A 15,722-nucleotide genomic window follows, 5' to 3' on the forward strand; every position below is an offset into this window, starting at 1 on the left:
TATCCCTTTTTCTCCCCCCTCACTGTCACCGTCCCCTTGCCTTTCTGTTTTCTCTCTCTCTGCTCTTTTCGGATGCAGCTCTCTCACATTCCACTGCATGAGTTCACCACAGCCGGCTTTAGGTGGTCAAAGGTAACAATCAATCATCACAGACCGCACTCACCTGCCTTTTACTACATTTCATTAGTCATTCATGTCTTCGCCAGTCAGTGTTTTTTTTTTTATTCCACTCACATCTTTATTTTATTGAACTGCAGGATATAAAGTTAAATGTAAATACTTTTTTCTGCTAAACTTTCTTACTGTACGCTGTCTTCTAAACTAGTGAAAGATGTTGTTTAAAATAGATCAGACCTTGGTTTGTATGCACAGTCATCCATCCATTCATTCATTCATTCATCTGCTCTAACAGTATGGGAAAACGGGAGTCTTGGAACAAGATTAAAGTGGAAAGAAACAGAAAAAAATTATCAGCAGAGTAAAGGCAAAACATGAGAGAAAGCTCTTCCACCTTGTAGCTTCATTAGAGGCCTGGCTTCATTTGTTTGAGTTTTTATTCAAATAGCAAGACTCTTATTTTGTCTTCATCGCTTTTCCCTCTGGCCAGGAGCTGCTTTCAGATTCAGCTCATCTTCAGGGTTTTCACTTTTTTATTTCTGCTGAAGCCATTTGTTTTTTTTAGAAGAATTGAAATAAATGTTTTTGTTTTTCAGTTTTAATCCTTTTGTCTTTGGTTTTGATGTTTTTGCTTTTCTTCCTTTGTACTTCAACATTTCAGAGAAGCAGGTAGTATGTATAGTATCCAAAGAGAAAGAGCGTGTGTGTGTGTGTGTGTATGGGGGGTGGGGGGGTGGCAGGCCAGATCATCGTCTAGCTGTGAGAATTGTAGTGACCTCCACACTGTGACCTCAGAGACATCAAACTGACAAGCTGATATACACCCAGAGAGAGAGAGAGGGACACATAAAATAAGAGAGCGAGAGAGAGAAACGACATAAAGAGAAAAAAGAAAACAAGGAGAAAAAAAAACAACACTTTGATGTTCTGCAGTGGAGCATTTTATGTAAACAGAGAAATTATTAAAACATTTCAAAGCACAGTCGCTGTCACACACACACACACACACACACACATACACATACGGACTTAAAGGCTCACCATTTCTGTGTTAAGAAAAAACAAATTAAAAAGTTGAAGGGCAAAAATGAGACAGATTGAGAGAGAATATGGGAAAGTAATGTGGTCCAATGTGTGTGTGTCAGGTGGAGGACCTGCTGGTTGCCATGGAGAAGGTGAAACAGGAACTGGAGGTGATGAAAGCCAAGCTGTCATCAACTCAGCTCTCACTGGCCGAGAAGGAAGGTCACCTGACCGCCCTGCGGGCTGAGAGGCGGAAGCACCTGGAGGAGGTCCTGGAGATGAAGTAAGACACATTTTAATACTTTTATTTATGTTAATATATAAAACAAGCCGAACATTACCATCAACTGTTGGAAACATGTCATTTTTCATGTTTCCAAATTCATTTATTTCTCTGTTTTCTGTCATTTCATGCACATTAAGAATAAAAATGAAACATTTTAGCATATTTTCCATGCCATAATGGGCCTATGCAAATATTTACCTTCCTGTATTTTTCACCTAACTGGCTGCAGTGGCCTCTTGGTATATGCACAGTAATATTTCCAACCAGTACTCAGGTTTGACCTTCAACACTTTCCCTGAAATTAGCAACTCTCGTGATATCTCCAGTAGTTGCCTAAGTGTTCAAGGAAGGTGGTCACTGGTCACATCGACATGATCTTCACCCGACAACTCATCGCCTCCCTCTTTCCTCTTCCTCCTCTTTCCTCTCTTCTTTTATCTCCTCTCTCTCTCTCTCTGTCTGCACTTTAAAGTCATAGAAGTTAAGTAGTGTGTTAATGCAATAGCCATGTACCGCTGTCCAACTCTTCATGTGATTGATTACATACACAGACACCCGCACACATTCATGCACACACTGTAACTCAGAGTAAATTTGAATTCAATTTTAATAGATGGGTTTGCATTTTAAGTGCAGCTGAGAGGAGTCCAGCAGTCCAATGATTCCATGTATTTTCTGCTGTTTTACATCCTCACTGAGACCTTACAACGAGGTGTAATTTAGTGGAATGACGCTTTGGGCTGAAATAGAAGCCAGGGAGAATGTCCATGTTAGCATGCCCTGCCTATTTAAGCACGCGGTGGGACTATCTTTTATTGTGGCATCATGGGAAAGTGAGGGCATGCACTGTGATTTAGGTTTCCTGCACTGTGTCTGCGACGTTTTCTACCAACATTGCATTTCTTTGTTTTTGCGAAAGAGACTGTGTGTGTGTGTGTGTGTGTGTGTGTGTGTGTCTGTCCGTCCAGCAGCATGTCCATTCACAGCCCAGGTGAGCAAGTTATTGGCCATTTTATCACCATAGTAACGACCCATGTGATTATTATAGGCATCAGCGCTTCAGAATGCGTGGCCTTGTTTTCATATGTGAATTCGTATGTGGGTGCGTGTGTGTGTGTATGTGTCCATGTGTGCAAGCACACCATGATTGATTTATTAACGTCAAGACATGTCCACCATTCCTTTTTATGACAATACTGACTCCATGATGAATATTTATGTAACAGGCACAGACGTGAATAGACGAACACAAACATAGAACGCATAAACACACATAACGACATGCAAACACACACACACACACACACTTACACAGAGAGAGAGAGAGAGAGAGAGAGAGAGACCATCTATACACATACATGATTAGATTTATCAGTCTCCAGTGGGCAGTTCAGTCTGTGCTATCATTTAACTTCGCTCTCCCACCAACACCGTGTGTGTGTGTGTGTGTGTGTGTGTGTGTGTGTGTGTGTGTGTGTGTGTTTGTGTGTGTGTGTGTGTGTGTTTGCGCGCATGCGTTGTTGCTTTGTGGTTACCATCACTATTAAACTTCAGTCACCACATTGTCCAAACTCTGAGCTGTGGTATGACTGTGTGTTTCCATTGACAGATCACACCCACAGTACAGAGACCAAATGTTTACTCTGCGGATCGTCTCTGGTGTTTGTGTTGCAGATACACACACTGCACTGTTCTGTTATGTGACAAATATCTATGACTTATGCATTCAGTATGTGATTGCAAATAAATTCTCTGAGTTTTTTCCTTCTCTTGTTTAAGTATTTACTGACAAGTGACATATGAAATAGGATAGTTAATTACAGAGTGATTCACTTGTGTCTGTAACATGATAAATTAATTTTTTTAATGTAAGTCTATAAAAGCTATTTGCTTCTTTTTGGGGCCATTTTTGTAGACTGACAAAATAATACAGTCGTATAACATTTTGGGAGATCAGCAGGTAGAAAAACACAATTCTTTTCCATCACTTTAAATCATATTTCTGACAGTAGGCTTTGTCGACAAGTTTGTTGCTCCTTTTCCCTCCTCTGTGCTGAATATTGAAATATAGATATTGATTAATTTTTCAGATATTATTACTTATTGTTGGTACAGTGATCTGTACTGGCCAGCTGTTTTTTTGGTTGTTACCAAATGTACTATTTTCTACTGTTTCCACTTGTTTAGTGGTTCTTCTCTGATTAAAAGCAACTCACCCAAAACACACTTGAAACAACACCTTTGAATCATCTGCAGGGGCTTGTAAAGAATTGTCATATTCACATGTGATTATTTGGCAACATACTGAAAAAATACAGCGCTTTCAAGCTCTGCCTCTGCATAATACATGATATTTGTCAGGCTGCAGTAAGATATTCTTCTCACATATTTGGGATATTGTGTATTTTCCCCTCTGTTACCCCTCATTGAAACGTCTAGATGTTTCAGGTAGCTGCTAGTTGTCGTGCCATGAGTAATAGACATGACGCCATTGCTCATATTTTTCACAAGACGTTAGGGTTTGGTCAGCAAATACGTCATTTGTGTCTGGCGATCTCCCACATGTAAAACATGAGATGTTTGAGGTGGCTGTGTCCTGTGTGTCCATATATCTCACTGTAATGCACATGAAACTGTCTCTGCGCACACAGGCTGCCGTAACTCTTTGGGGTTTGATGTCTGATTTGCTGCCCAGTTTTACATCGGTGTTAGGTTTAATGTTACTGTAAGACATGATATATGATACGGCATGTTTCAGTGGTTTCTGGGACAGACATAGAGTATATTAACACACATGCACACACACTCACTCCCATGCAAAAATATATTCCAAATACATCTGGTTGAACACACATACTCTTCTGTCTCATTCTGTCTCGCTTTTTTGCCATCACTTGTTTCCTCACTTTTCCGCTCTTATTGCCCCTCACACACACACACACACACACACACACACACACACACACACACACACACACACACACAGTCTGTAATGTAGTTGTCAGAGTATCTATCCATCTTTGTGCCATAGTTTTCACCAGCTAGTTGTACACTATGCTATCCAACACTATCCTGACCTCCGGCCTGATGTGAATTGTTAGTTTGTGTGTTTCAGTGTATCTGCATGTGTGTGCAACAACCCAGTAAAGTATATATTATGCCACAAGATGAAAGAATCAACATTCATATTTAATAATATGCACTTAAAACCATAAAACCATATACACACATCCACAAACATGTACATGTAGAACTACGCAAAGATACACACATCTGCCCTGCAGGACGCCAACATGTGACTTTCCCACTGATAAATCATCTGCAGTGACCTTCACACATGCGCGCACACTCGTAAAGCATACACAGACATATTTTCTTTGTGCTGTACATTAAATATGCACATGCTCATTTTCTTCCCAGACTTGTGTGCATGTGTGTTGTCATGTGTTTGTACAGTTTGGGCTAGGCAGGTGTGTGAGGGTGTTAGTGTGTGTGTGTGTGTGTGTGCGCGCACGCGTCACAGCCAGCTGGAGGAATGTGCTGACAGTGTCTGTGTAACAGCAGGGTGTCACGTCTGAAATCCCAATCTGGATGAATTAAGGCCTATTTTATTCGCCGCTGTTTGGCTTTACTGCCATTTAACACACATCTCTCTCTCTTGCTGTTCCGCCCTGTCTGATTCACACACAGAAACACACACATTTATGTCTCTGGTTATGTGTGGGTATGTTTCTGGACAATTTTGAGGCGTTAGATTCAATGCAGTTCATGTCCAACAAGACTTGATTAATGTAAAACATAAATACAGAAGATTTTATTTGGCTTTTAAAGTATTTTATGAGGCGATGAGACAAGACAATAACCTACTAACCCTTAATTTTAGGTCGTATTCAAGACAAGTCATGGCAGCTTTATTTTTAAGTCACAACACAATCTATCCTTAGATCTTTGATTTGGATGAAAAAAATCCATCCAAAGAAAAACTTTAATGGGAGGGTGTGAAAAAAGGACAATTTCAAATATTTACTATATTAATGTAGTGATTTTTACAGTGATGACAGCTCCTTAAAAAGTGTCAACACTTAACTCACTGAAAACGTATCCTTTCAACACAAAAACACAAATTTCACAACCACTAGTGATTTGAATTTGTAGAGACTTGTCTTGCAGCTTTGCCTGAGAGACTTTATTCAGGGCAAGAGGCTCCATAAGATTTCAAACTATATATTTTGAACAGAAAATAGTTAGTGGAGGATTAAATTGGGTTGCAGTTTAAACCTAAGTTGCAGCAATAGTTTCAGTTTTGATCAAGTGTGCTGATTAGTTATAGTAAATGAAAAAATGATTAAAGAAATTAGTTGAACTTAATTCTTGTGGTCACAACATTATATTTTTATGACCAAAACCATTTACCTAAAATGCAAAATGAGGTAGATTTCATAATAGTGCATTGAATTATTGTCGATATCACTAACAGTTTGGGTTGGATATCAGGACAGACTGCGAGAGGAAAGAATAAAGATGTGAACCAGAGAGGTGGTAAGAGGAGAGACGATGAGCAGATGAGGAGAGGGAAAAGACCCAAACACAGGAGAAGAGTGCAGAGAGGACAAAACGAGCAGAAGAAAAGAGAGGAGAGAGGTCAGGGCAAGAGTTATAAATCTCTTTTTTGGGGGGAGAGAGACAGTAGGAGGATAATAAAATGAAAGAAAAGAAGCAGAAATGTTTTTTTGGCAGAGAGAAAAGGAGGGAAAGCAAAGAGGAGAAAGACAGCTGTCCAACAACAACTTACTAGAGCCAACAAAACTGCGTGATATCCCGAAGAAATGATATTACCTCCATCTCTGTCTCCCTCGCTCCTTCCGTTCATCCATCAATCTCTCAGACTGCAGTATATATTGAATTTATAACCACTTACATGATATCCTCCTCCTTTACATTCATGCATCCCTCGTCACCTCATGACCATAATTGTTGGCTAATTACTGGTCGTTAGTTTTACCAGACAAGAATTATGCATTTAACATTTTTAAAATCAGAATTGATCTGTTTCAAATGTTCCCAGATGTAAAACGGTGAGAGACTGATTTCTGTTTATTTGCGAGGTTGTTATGGGGACTGTTGCATTACTGACGCTTAAAAAGATGGTTTATTACAAAGGAAAACACTGACGCATCACGTTGAAAAGACCCTGCTGTACGGAAACTGGGGGGCGATGCACTTGACAATTTTTTTGGCAACGAAAATGGTCACGGCTTCCAGCAACAGGCAGAGAAGTGAGTCACATTACTTTTGATTGCTTGAGTAGGGGAAGAAAAACTGATATTGTAGTTGTTTTCTCTGTGTGGGAGGCTTCCTCAGACCGTAAGAAACAAGTGATAATCAGTTATTGGTGGGTGATTCACTGAGCACACTTTATATTTTGGTAGAACTATTTAGAGAAACTGGAACAGGATCTTCTGTCGCACATCAAAATGAAGATTTTCGAAACTCCTTCTGAGGAAAAAAAAATCTATCAAATTAGTTGTTTTCAGTTGTGTGTGTATGGGTAACTCATGCTGTTTTTCCTCTTGTCTCAGTCTCACACACGCTGTGTCTTGAAGAATTTGGACAATCTTGACTACAGGAAGTCTGTTTACACAAACACTGTATTTTGCGCCACATGTAAAATTTGACTATTAAAGTCTGCAGAATCACAGAGTTGCTGCGCCGTCTTCAGCCTCCCACAGTTCGAGCCTTGGCTGATGCCTCAAGGTGAACTCTATAAATTCAATTTATTTCTCCTTTGCTGCTCTGCTCTTCGTTTTATCTCCCTCCCAGTCTCCCTCTAACCCTTCAAACCTCTCCCTGCACCCCTTCCGCCAAACCCTCCCTTCATTCCTGCCGTCCCTCCCTCACTGCATCCCTTGCTCTGGCATTCCTTTCCTCCATCTCTCCCATCCTCCTTTTTCATCTCTCATTCCTTGCATCCTACCTTCCTTCCATTTCTCTTTGCCTCTTTCCATCCATCCTCTCCGTTCTGAGCCCAAATCTGTCTGGAAACGTCATTATCGAGTGATTTCTGTCTGGGCAGGCTGTATTTCTCTCTGTCTGTCCCTGTCTCCACTGTTGTCACTACACACTGAAACTAATCAATGATGTGTGTGTGTACGTGTGTATTTGTGCGTGTGTACTCAAAAGATTCTATTTTCAACGGCTCTGTCAATTGGACGACAGCTCTGCTCTTTACAGCCGGAAAGCCATCGCTAACAATATGACTGCATGTGTAAAAGACACACACACACACACACACCAGCTATCCCATCACTAACAATAGAAGTACATGTTGCCTTCAGAAATAAGACACGCACACACACACAGAGTCACTTACAAAACCAGATGAGACAGCATGACTTCATAGAAGCTTTCACTCCCAGAGGAATGTTTGTAGATTTATACCCACACACACACTTCACTTGAATGGTGTGTGTGTAGATATATATATATTTTTTTTTTTTTATCTACGCACACACACACACACGCACACACACATGCATCAGAATACATCCTCCCACACAAATGCATGTACACATGCTTATGGCAGCAGCACACTAAACACAGAGACAAGTGCTTTGATCCCCTCAGACAGCAATGAGATTAATCCACACTGTGCCAAAGTAAGTCTGTGAACGTGCCTGTATTTGTTGTGTGTTGTGTGTATGACAGACATGTCGGGAGCTTAGTGTGACAAAAAGGGGCACGCGGTTTTGACACTTAGTCTTACAAGCTCAAATCAGGGTGCCTCGCTCTCTGTCTCTCCCTCTCCTCTCTCCAGCTTTCTTGTGCTCTCAGCACTTGCCTTTCTTGCCCTCTTCTCTCTGACTCTGGCTGCCTTCCTTTGTCCTCTTTGATTTTTTTTTTTACTTCTCCCTTGTGAGAGACTGATGGAGAGATTGGAATCAGGAAAATAGAAGCAATAAAAGATGTGCTGCAGTTAGAAGTTGTATTTAAATAACAGGGTCTTGTGACAGTCTCTGAAGCCTTGCAAACCAGTGATCTTCAGCTGAATATGCAGCAGGGAAAGAGAGAAAGTCACATTTTATAGTGTTTACTCTTTGTATTATAATGTCTATTGTTATTGTCTTTATTTTATGTGTAATCTGTGCATGTATTTCAGAGCTCTTGCACCAATTAAGTAGACGGAATTGAGCCGAATAAAAAGAATAAAAAGAGCAAGATTTAAAACAAGTACAAGGAGCCGAGATCAAGAGCAAAATGTTCAGAAAGATGGAAGGCAACCAAACACATCAGAACCAAAAGAAACAAGTGGAGAGAAAGAACAGATAAAGGAAAAAAGGATGCGGCAAAACCTAAACTCGCCTGTTTTCCTCAGCTGATTACAGGTTGTGCGTGCCAGGCCATCAAACAGATCATTAAACAGCAATTAAAGAGGGAGAGGGAGCGATGAAGAGGGAAAACATATCAAAAAGAAGAAAACAAAACATGCTCTTTTTTTTTTCAAACCCTCTGATTGTATGTTATGAGTGCCAAACGATTACATTTCTATTCTGGACATAATAAAACTGTAGTAGACAGACAGACAGAGCAGAACAGGACAGGCTAGTGACAGGCTTGTGATTGGCTTGTTTAACGTTCTGAAAAGAAAGAGTGATACACTGAACCAACGAGAAACAGACAGAATTATAACCTGACAGCTCTCACATCAGCACTATAATAAATCAATGCACAACTACAATGTAAAGATTCTGTTTCCATTTTAAGACTTTATTCTCCTTAATGGGAAAGTTGGCTCACTGTGAGGCACTGAAGTCAGTGGATACAAGTGATAGTGATTGAAGAAACTGACCACATAATCATATGAGATAAATCAAATGAAACAATGGAAACAGAAACAATGCTTTCTGCCAAATTATGATAATGAAGTTAATCTCTGGGCTTTTTTTTTGCTCTTAAAATGGCAAATGTAGCTGTTAAAGATAATGGAAATAATGTCGTGTTTACAGCCTTTTGTAACAAACCACAGCTGTCATTTCTGCTGTGCAGTTTTTACTTCAGTGTGGAGTTGAGTTTAATCATAGACAGACTTAAAGGACAGCTGTTACCTGCACACTATGTATGTACTGTATACTTTACCTTGTTGACCATTTTAAATTTATGCTAAAGAGTTTCAGATTTTATGTGGATTTTTTTTCTACCTTCCAGACAGCTGGTGGCTTACATTTGTTAGTGAACAATATGAAAATCATCACCTGTGGCTGCATTTATTTAAGTATAATAGCAGATAAAAGACACCTCCACTGCATTATCTCCCAGTCCTCCTTATACATATGGTATAATATGGTTTGAAGTGGTCACCTGTAAAGTGAAGTAAAGTATATGTTATTTGTAGTGGATGGGCAAAATCTGGGTTTGAGCTTATCGTGTAGGAAAAGAAAAAATCTTTACTCCCTAACATTCATATTATCATGACTTTAAAATAATTATTCAGGATCAGCATACATTCAATTTTACAGTCCATAGTTTAAAAGCATTAAAGTTCATGTTTAGGGAAACCACATACAACAAATAGCTTCCATTTTGGATGAAGGCGAGGGATTTTACCGTGTCTCTAAAAATTTCCTTGTTTCCCTTTACTTACTGTCAGTCCATGTGTTTCCATGCAGTTTGGCCAACACACTTTAGAGCTGCACCACAGAGAAAATCTACAGATACAGCAGATCTACAGAAACATGTCTGTCACTCTCATGTCGACTGAAGCAAATATCTTGTAAAATATACGCAGTGTGCTTTAATAGACAGTTGGGAGTCGCAGGTGTCCGGTACTTTGGCTGGTTGGTGTTACAAGAGTGAGTTTGTGCTGACAGATTGTAAGCAGATGTCTTGGTCTCTGCAGCGCAGCGTAGAAATGGATTCACTGGAAAGAACCACAGTGAAGACAAAGCTGCATCTTTAGTCACACTTTTCAATGTGTGTGTGTGTGTGCGTGTTTGTGTGTGTGGTCCCATGAAAAGAGCAAACTCCCGCGGACCATGGATAATGCATTTTTACACCTTTCTTATTAGTCACAGTGTGTGTTTTTAAGTGTGTGTGTGTGTGTGAGAGACAGGCGGAGAGAAAGAGGTGAGGGAGCGAGAGGAGAGAGTGTTTTTTAGGAGAAAAAAGTGAGCGAGAAAAAGGGGGAAAATGTGTCAAGAACAGATCCTCATTCTGTCATGCAGTAGTCCCACCTGCCCTCCTCTCTCTCTCTCTCTCTCTCTCTCTCTCTCTCTCTCTCTCTTTCTCCATCTCTTCTTCTTACTGCCTTTGTCTCTCAACCTCCCTCTCCCGCTACTCCTTCCCTCCCTCTCTCCATTCCTCTCCCCTTCACGTCTCTTTGATTTGTTTTCCCTCCAAATCCTCCAGTTATTTTATTCCCTTCCCTGTCAGTGCTGTTTCTTTCTCTGTGTGTGTGTGTGTGTGTGTGTGTGTGTGTGTGAGCGTGTAAGCCTTCTCGCTGTCTTTCTTTAAGCCTCTCTGATGTACAACAGCTCCTTGAGGGGAGCTTTTCTCTCTCTCTCAAACACACACACACACACACACACATACTTATCCTGTGCACCAGCTTTAACCTATTTCCCTAACACTCTCTCTCTCGCTCTCTCTCATTTTTTCCAATTCTCTCTGATGGTCTCTCAGCCCTTCGTCTCTCTCCATACTAAATCATTCATGTCCAGTGTCTCTGACCCACTTCCACTATAGGTTAGCACACACACACAGACAGCTTTCAAAACGATCTCACCCAGAAACCCTGCTGTTCGCAGTGTGTTGTTGTACATTATACACTGGGCCACTTTAATCTAAGGAGCATCAGTCAAAGATGAAACAAAGTTCCTACCAAATCAGGAGCTGGCTGCGGTCCGACAGTATGCAAATCAGCCTTCTCTTTTCTTTTTTTTTTTACAGTCATGATAAACAAGTAACGTTTCCACATCAATAAACACATTTTGGTTTTTGGCGTTGAATAAAAGCCTTGAGGGCATTTTTAACTGTAATTACCGATAATAATTTTACCATTACTCCGTGTTTTGAAAATACCATTATCCCTTTGATGTGTGTAATGTAGCCCTCAAGAACAATTTTAACGTTTCGAATGCACATAACAACTGCGGTAGGTGTCGATCATTTTCTCCAATAACTGCTGTTATAATCTAGTGAAGTGAAACTTTGTGTTGGCGCATTTGCAGGAGAGAGAGCGGCGGTAAATGGTTTACTATAAACCAAGGCTTTATTGGCTATCTGCTTTGATGCTGCACACATGGCAGGCCAGCACTAACAAATGCTTCATAAAACCTGCTCTGATCGGTGTATTCATTGCACTCTTTTCTCTTGTAGGGCTATAAACCCATGCATGCACGTCTGCATGTGTGTGTGTGTGTGTGTGTGTGTCTGTGTGTATGTATATGTGTGTGTATGCACATGTGAGTGTGTGTGTTAAAAGACTTTTAAAGAGAGGCCCCCAGCTTCATTCTTCTCGCTATGTGTCTTCTTCTGTACCTTTTTCTTTCTTACTCCTCACGATTTAGAGCTGTGAGGCATAGCAGCAGTTCACACCTCAAACATATGTGCGTGTGCGTGTGTGTGCATGCTACACAGAGAAAGAGAGAGTTGGCTCAGAGCAGATGAGAATAGGAGGCCCAGTACATGCTGGTTGTCTGCCCCAGGACAGAAGCTGTCAGCTGGGAGAGAAATACTACTCTGAGGGGCCCTACTCTTGAGACACATAAACTAAACTAGTAGCTGTGTGTGTGTGTGTGTGTGTGTGTGTGTGTGTGTGTGTGTGTGTGTGTGTGTGTGTGTGAGAGTGTGAGTGTGAGAGAGAGAAAAAGATAAAGAGGCATAAACAGAAGGAGGAATTAGGAATGGTTTAATTTTATATTCACGCGTACAAGTAGGTTATGCAGAGTCATGAACACCAGTCATAGAAGTGTGTGATGTGTGTGTGTGTGTGTGTGAGGTCTCTCAACCAAACGCCACCTGATTATCTGGCAGCAGACTGACAGAAAGGAAACGAAAGAAAAGGAGTGAAAAGAAAGAAAAAAGAAAGACAGGAAAGAGACTGGCAGAAGAAAAGAATCGATCAGTTCCTCCTGCTCCTCTCTCGATCACAGATGCCTCCAGTCCATGATTCTGTGCTACCTCTGTATGTGTGTGTATGTGCATATATGTGTGTGTGCCTCCAGGCAGCATTAGCTACCACCGAGAGCCAGATGTGCCCTCCTGTACCCCATTCGTCTCTCACCTCTCCTCTTCTCTTTTCTCTTTTTAAAATCACACTTTTTCTTATAATTCACTTTCTCCTTTTCATTTTTCGCCTTTTAAGTGAAAAACAAAATCTACAAATGTTCTTAATGGTGGAAAACATGTTATAATCAGCTGTAATATCAAGTGCATACACAACAAGCCCAGTGGGAGACTGTGCTTGATTACCATGCACTCTCCATCTTGTTGATCTTCTGGACACACTCGCAGGTGTTCCTGGTTTTTTATATATCATTCACCTCCCCCAGGTGACCCAGTCGAGGCTGAACTGACCTCAGCTTGCAGCCAGGTGGCCACCCCTAACTCTCCACTGGGTCATCTTTTAAACCAACATCTATCTTGAGGTTCCTTTTACATCTTGAATGCCTCTTCAGTGGTGACCAATCAGCACCTTTATACTTTAAAGTTTTCTGTCAGAGGTGATATTTAAAGTCATCTTGAAGGTGGCTCACAGCACAAGGACTGAGTCCAGTTTTCAGGTCTCTCCGAGCCCTAAAACTGTGATCACTTACCCTGGAAGACCCATCAGCTTCTTCTGTCTAGTTCCAGAGCAAATGGCTTTTGTGATGAATCAAAGGATTTGGTAAATTAGAGCATCATTAACTAACATAAAAATTTGCCCTGAGAGACTGATCAACCACAGCAAAATAGAAAACAAAAATAAGCTTGATATTAAATCAAATCAAAGCGTGCAAATGCAGCCTGACTTTTGACTATCACTGTATTATTGCTGTTATAACAAATGTTCTTCACTGTCAATTTTATTCCTGACTGCTCACACCTTTTTGATCTACTGATTTGGACACTTCCCTGTACAGATCGTATGATGTGAGTGAGGGCACATCCAGTCTCCTTTAACTGCTGCACAAATCCAATAAATAAGTATCATTTGAGTTTGTGAAACTCATTCTGTCTGCTTTTGTTTAAAGCAGACCAAAGCTCACATAACTCATGATTATAGTAAATATAATTATCACATTTTTCGAAATCCCCTGTCGCCAGACAAGTGAATGTGCTGATTTTACTCGCCTCAAAACTCGCTCATTTTCTCAAAATTGGTCAGAAAGGCTCGAGTTGGTTTTGGAAAAACCTTCCTCAAAGTCTATATAACATTCAAAAGTTTTAACAAGTCTTAAATATGGTTCTCTGAAGACAAACGTGCAGTGTGTGAAACCTCCCTTCACAGAAATGAGGTCGAGCTTGACACACATCACATCCTACAGGGGTTAAAGAGTAAACTCTGGCGTCCTACAAGCAGCCTCCTGTGTAACCAGAGCAGACAGTGTCACAGAAAACAATGGGGGGCTGCTTTGTTCAGTCGGACACAGAGAGCAGAGAGAGGGGATTATTTTAAAATAGCTCTGTGTTTGTCTTAGACAGAGACTGGCCAATGTCACACTGGACTGAATCTACTTTACACACATGTACAGGGACACACTTCAGTTTTACACATATAAATGCTCAGAAATAAGCCTTGAATACACACAGACAACCTGTGAACATGCACACACAGGCGAAATACACATAAGTACATCCTTATAAGCACATAGACACCTTCTGAAACACATGCTGTCATAACACAGACTTACAGCTATCGCTTGAACACACACCCACACACACACACACACACACTGTAGATTGCAGTAAAGGGTGACAGCATGAAAGAGATAACGCAGCACACACTGGAAGCTGCTTTAGTGTGTGTGCGTACGTGTGTGTGTGTGTATGTGTGTGTGTGTGTGTGTGTGTGTGTGTGTGTGTGTGTGTGTTTGTGTAGAAATATGTGAGTGATCTAAGACCAGGCATTAGTGTTTCTGATAAAGCGAGGGGCCTTAAGTGGTTTTAGGAAGGAGAGAGCCTCTGCGCCGTGTGTGTGTGTGTGTCTGTGTGCGTGTGTGTTGGGGTTCGGGGTCAGGTGCCTGGTACGTTTGTGTGTTTCTGCTTTCTGTCTGCCTTGTCGCCGCGGCGATGACATCATGGCACACGACTGCCGAGTGACGGAAAGAATTCCCCCCGTCTTCTTTACAGACGGCGAGAGAGAAGAGGTGGAGTAGATGGAGCGAGTAACGGAGAACGGGGGAAGAGGAAGAGATGAGAATTGCAGGGTGGGTGAGAGATACTGATAGAGAATGGGTGAGAGAGAGGCTGAAAGTGGGTGGGAAGTGGGAAGAGAATATAAGAGTAGATGGAAACTTGTTAAATTTTGAATAACCTGTGAGATGTTCATACAGTATAAATGCGTAGCTGTTTTACTACTCACCTCCATTACCACCTGTATGAAATGCTACTCAGCCTGGTGCCAGCCTCCTATGAACTTTTATATGACTTGTCTTGGATTGTGTCGCTGGTTGGATCCTGCGTTTTCCACTGGAGCCCCCTTATTCAGTGCCCGAGCTGCACACTCACAGTACTCTCACTTAAATAAATGAGGGGGCTGCATCCTAGTGATACGTTGCTTCTGTTTGGTCTGCATGCAAGCTAACAGCAAACGCCATGGCTGAACAATTAAAGAGATTGAACAAATTTGATCATCACAATGTGTTCAACACAAATGTTTACACACAAAGTGAAGTACTTTCTAGGATGTGCAGCACATAACAATATTTAAGACAAAAGATGCTGCCAAAATAAGGGAGTATGAGAGATAACCTCTTTAACAAGGTTTTATTCTTCGCTTACTGTTAGTAGACCTTCCTTTATCCTACTTTACTTTCCATATTGCTACAGAGAGAGAAGACTTGAAAGGAAAGTTACAGATCTAAGGCTGCGTATCCACTGGGAACCTTTCCTCCTCACAGCGCTGGCTTCCTTGTCTTTGTTATTTTCAAACTGTGAGGACACACTGCCAGCACCGCTGAGAGCATACCATGTTTTAAAGTGGCCTTTGACAGTAAAGTTATCTAAAGATTTAGCGAAGGAGTGCTTTACTTGAAGCAGTTTTTTAAACGATCACATAGCAACAGCAGTAGCCACAACCAGCACTTGTCAGAAGAAGACC

The 15,722-nt window shown here is 41.1% G+C and overlaps 1 protein-coding gene across 4 annotated transcripts in view; it reads left to right on the forward strand.

The window, feature by feature from the left end:
* Nucleotides 1-15,722, forward strand: part of LOC111663677 (ELKS/Rab6-interacting/CAST family member 1-like) — a 118,394-nt gene that overhangs the window by 65,409 nt on the left and 37,263 nt on the right. For all 4 annotated transcript variants that reach the window (XR_002761404.2, XM_087177047.1, XM_023417975.2 and 1 more), the window contains one exon: nucleotides 1,263-1,423. Coding sequence is in view for 3 of the 4 variants with exons in the window: in XM_087177047.1 (XP_087033173.1) it covers nucleotides 1,263-1,423 (161 nt within the window). In the remaining variant the exon portion in view is untranslated. The remainder of the gene's footprint in view (nucleotides 1-1,262; nucleotides 1,424-15,722) is intronic.

Source organism: Seriola lalandi, unplaced genomic scaffold, assembly GCF_002814215.2.
Source record: "Seriola lalandi dorsalis isolate HSWRI2012SDOR001 ecotype SW California unplaced genomic scaffold, Sedor1 jcf7180002054579, whole genome shotgun sequence".
NCBI classification, from domain to species: domain Eukaryota; kingdom Metazoa; phylum Chordata; class Actinopteri; order Carangiformes; family Carangidae; genus Seriola; species Seriola lalandi.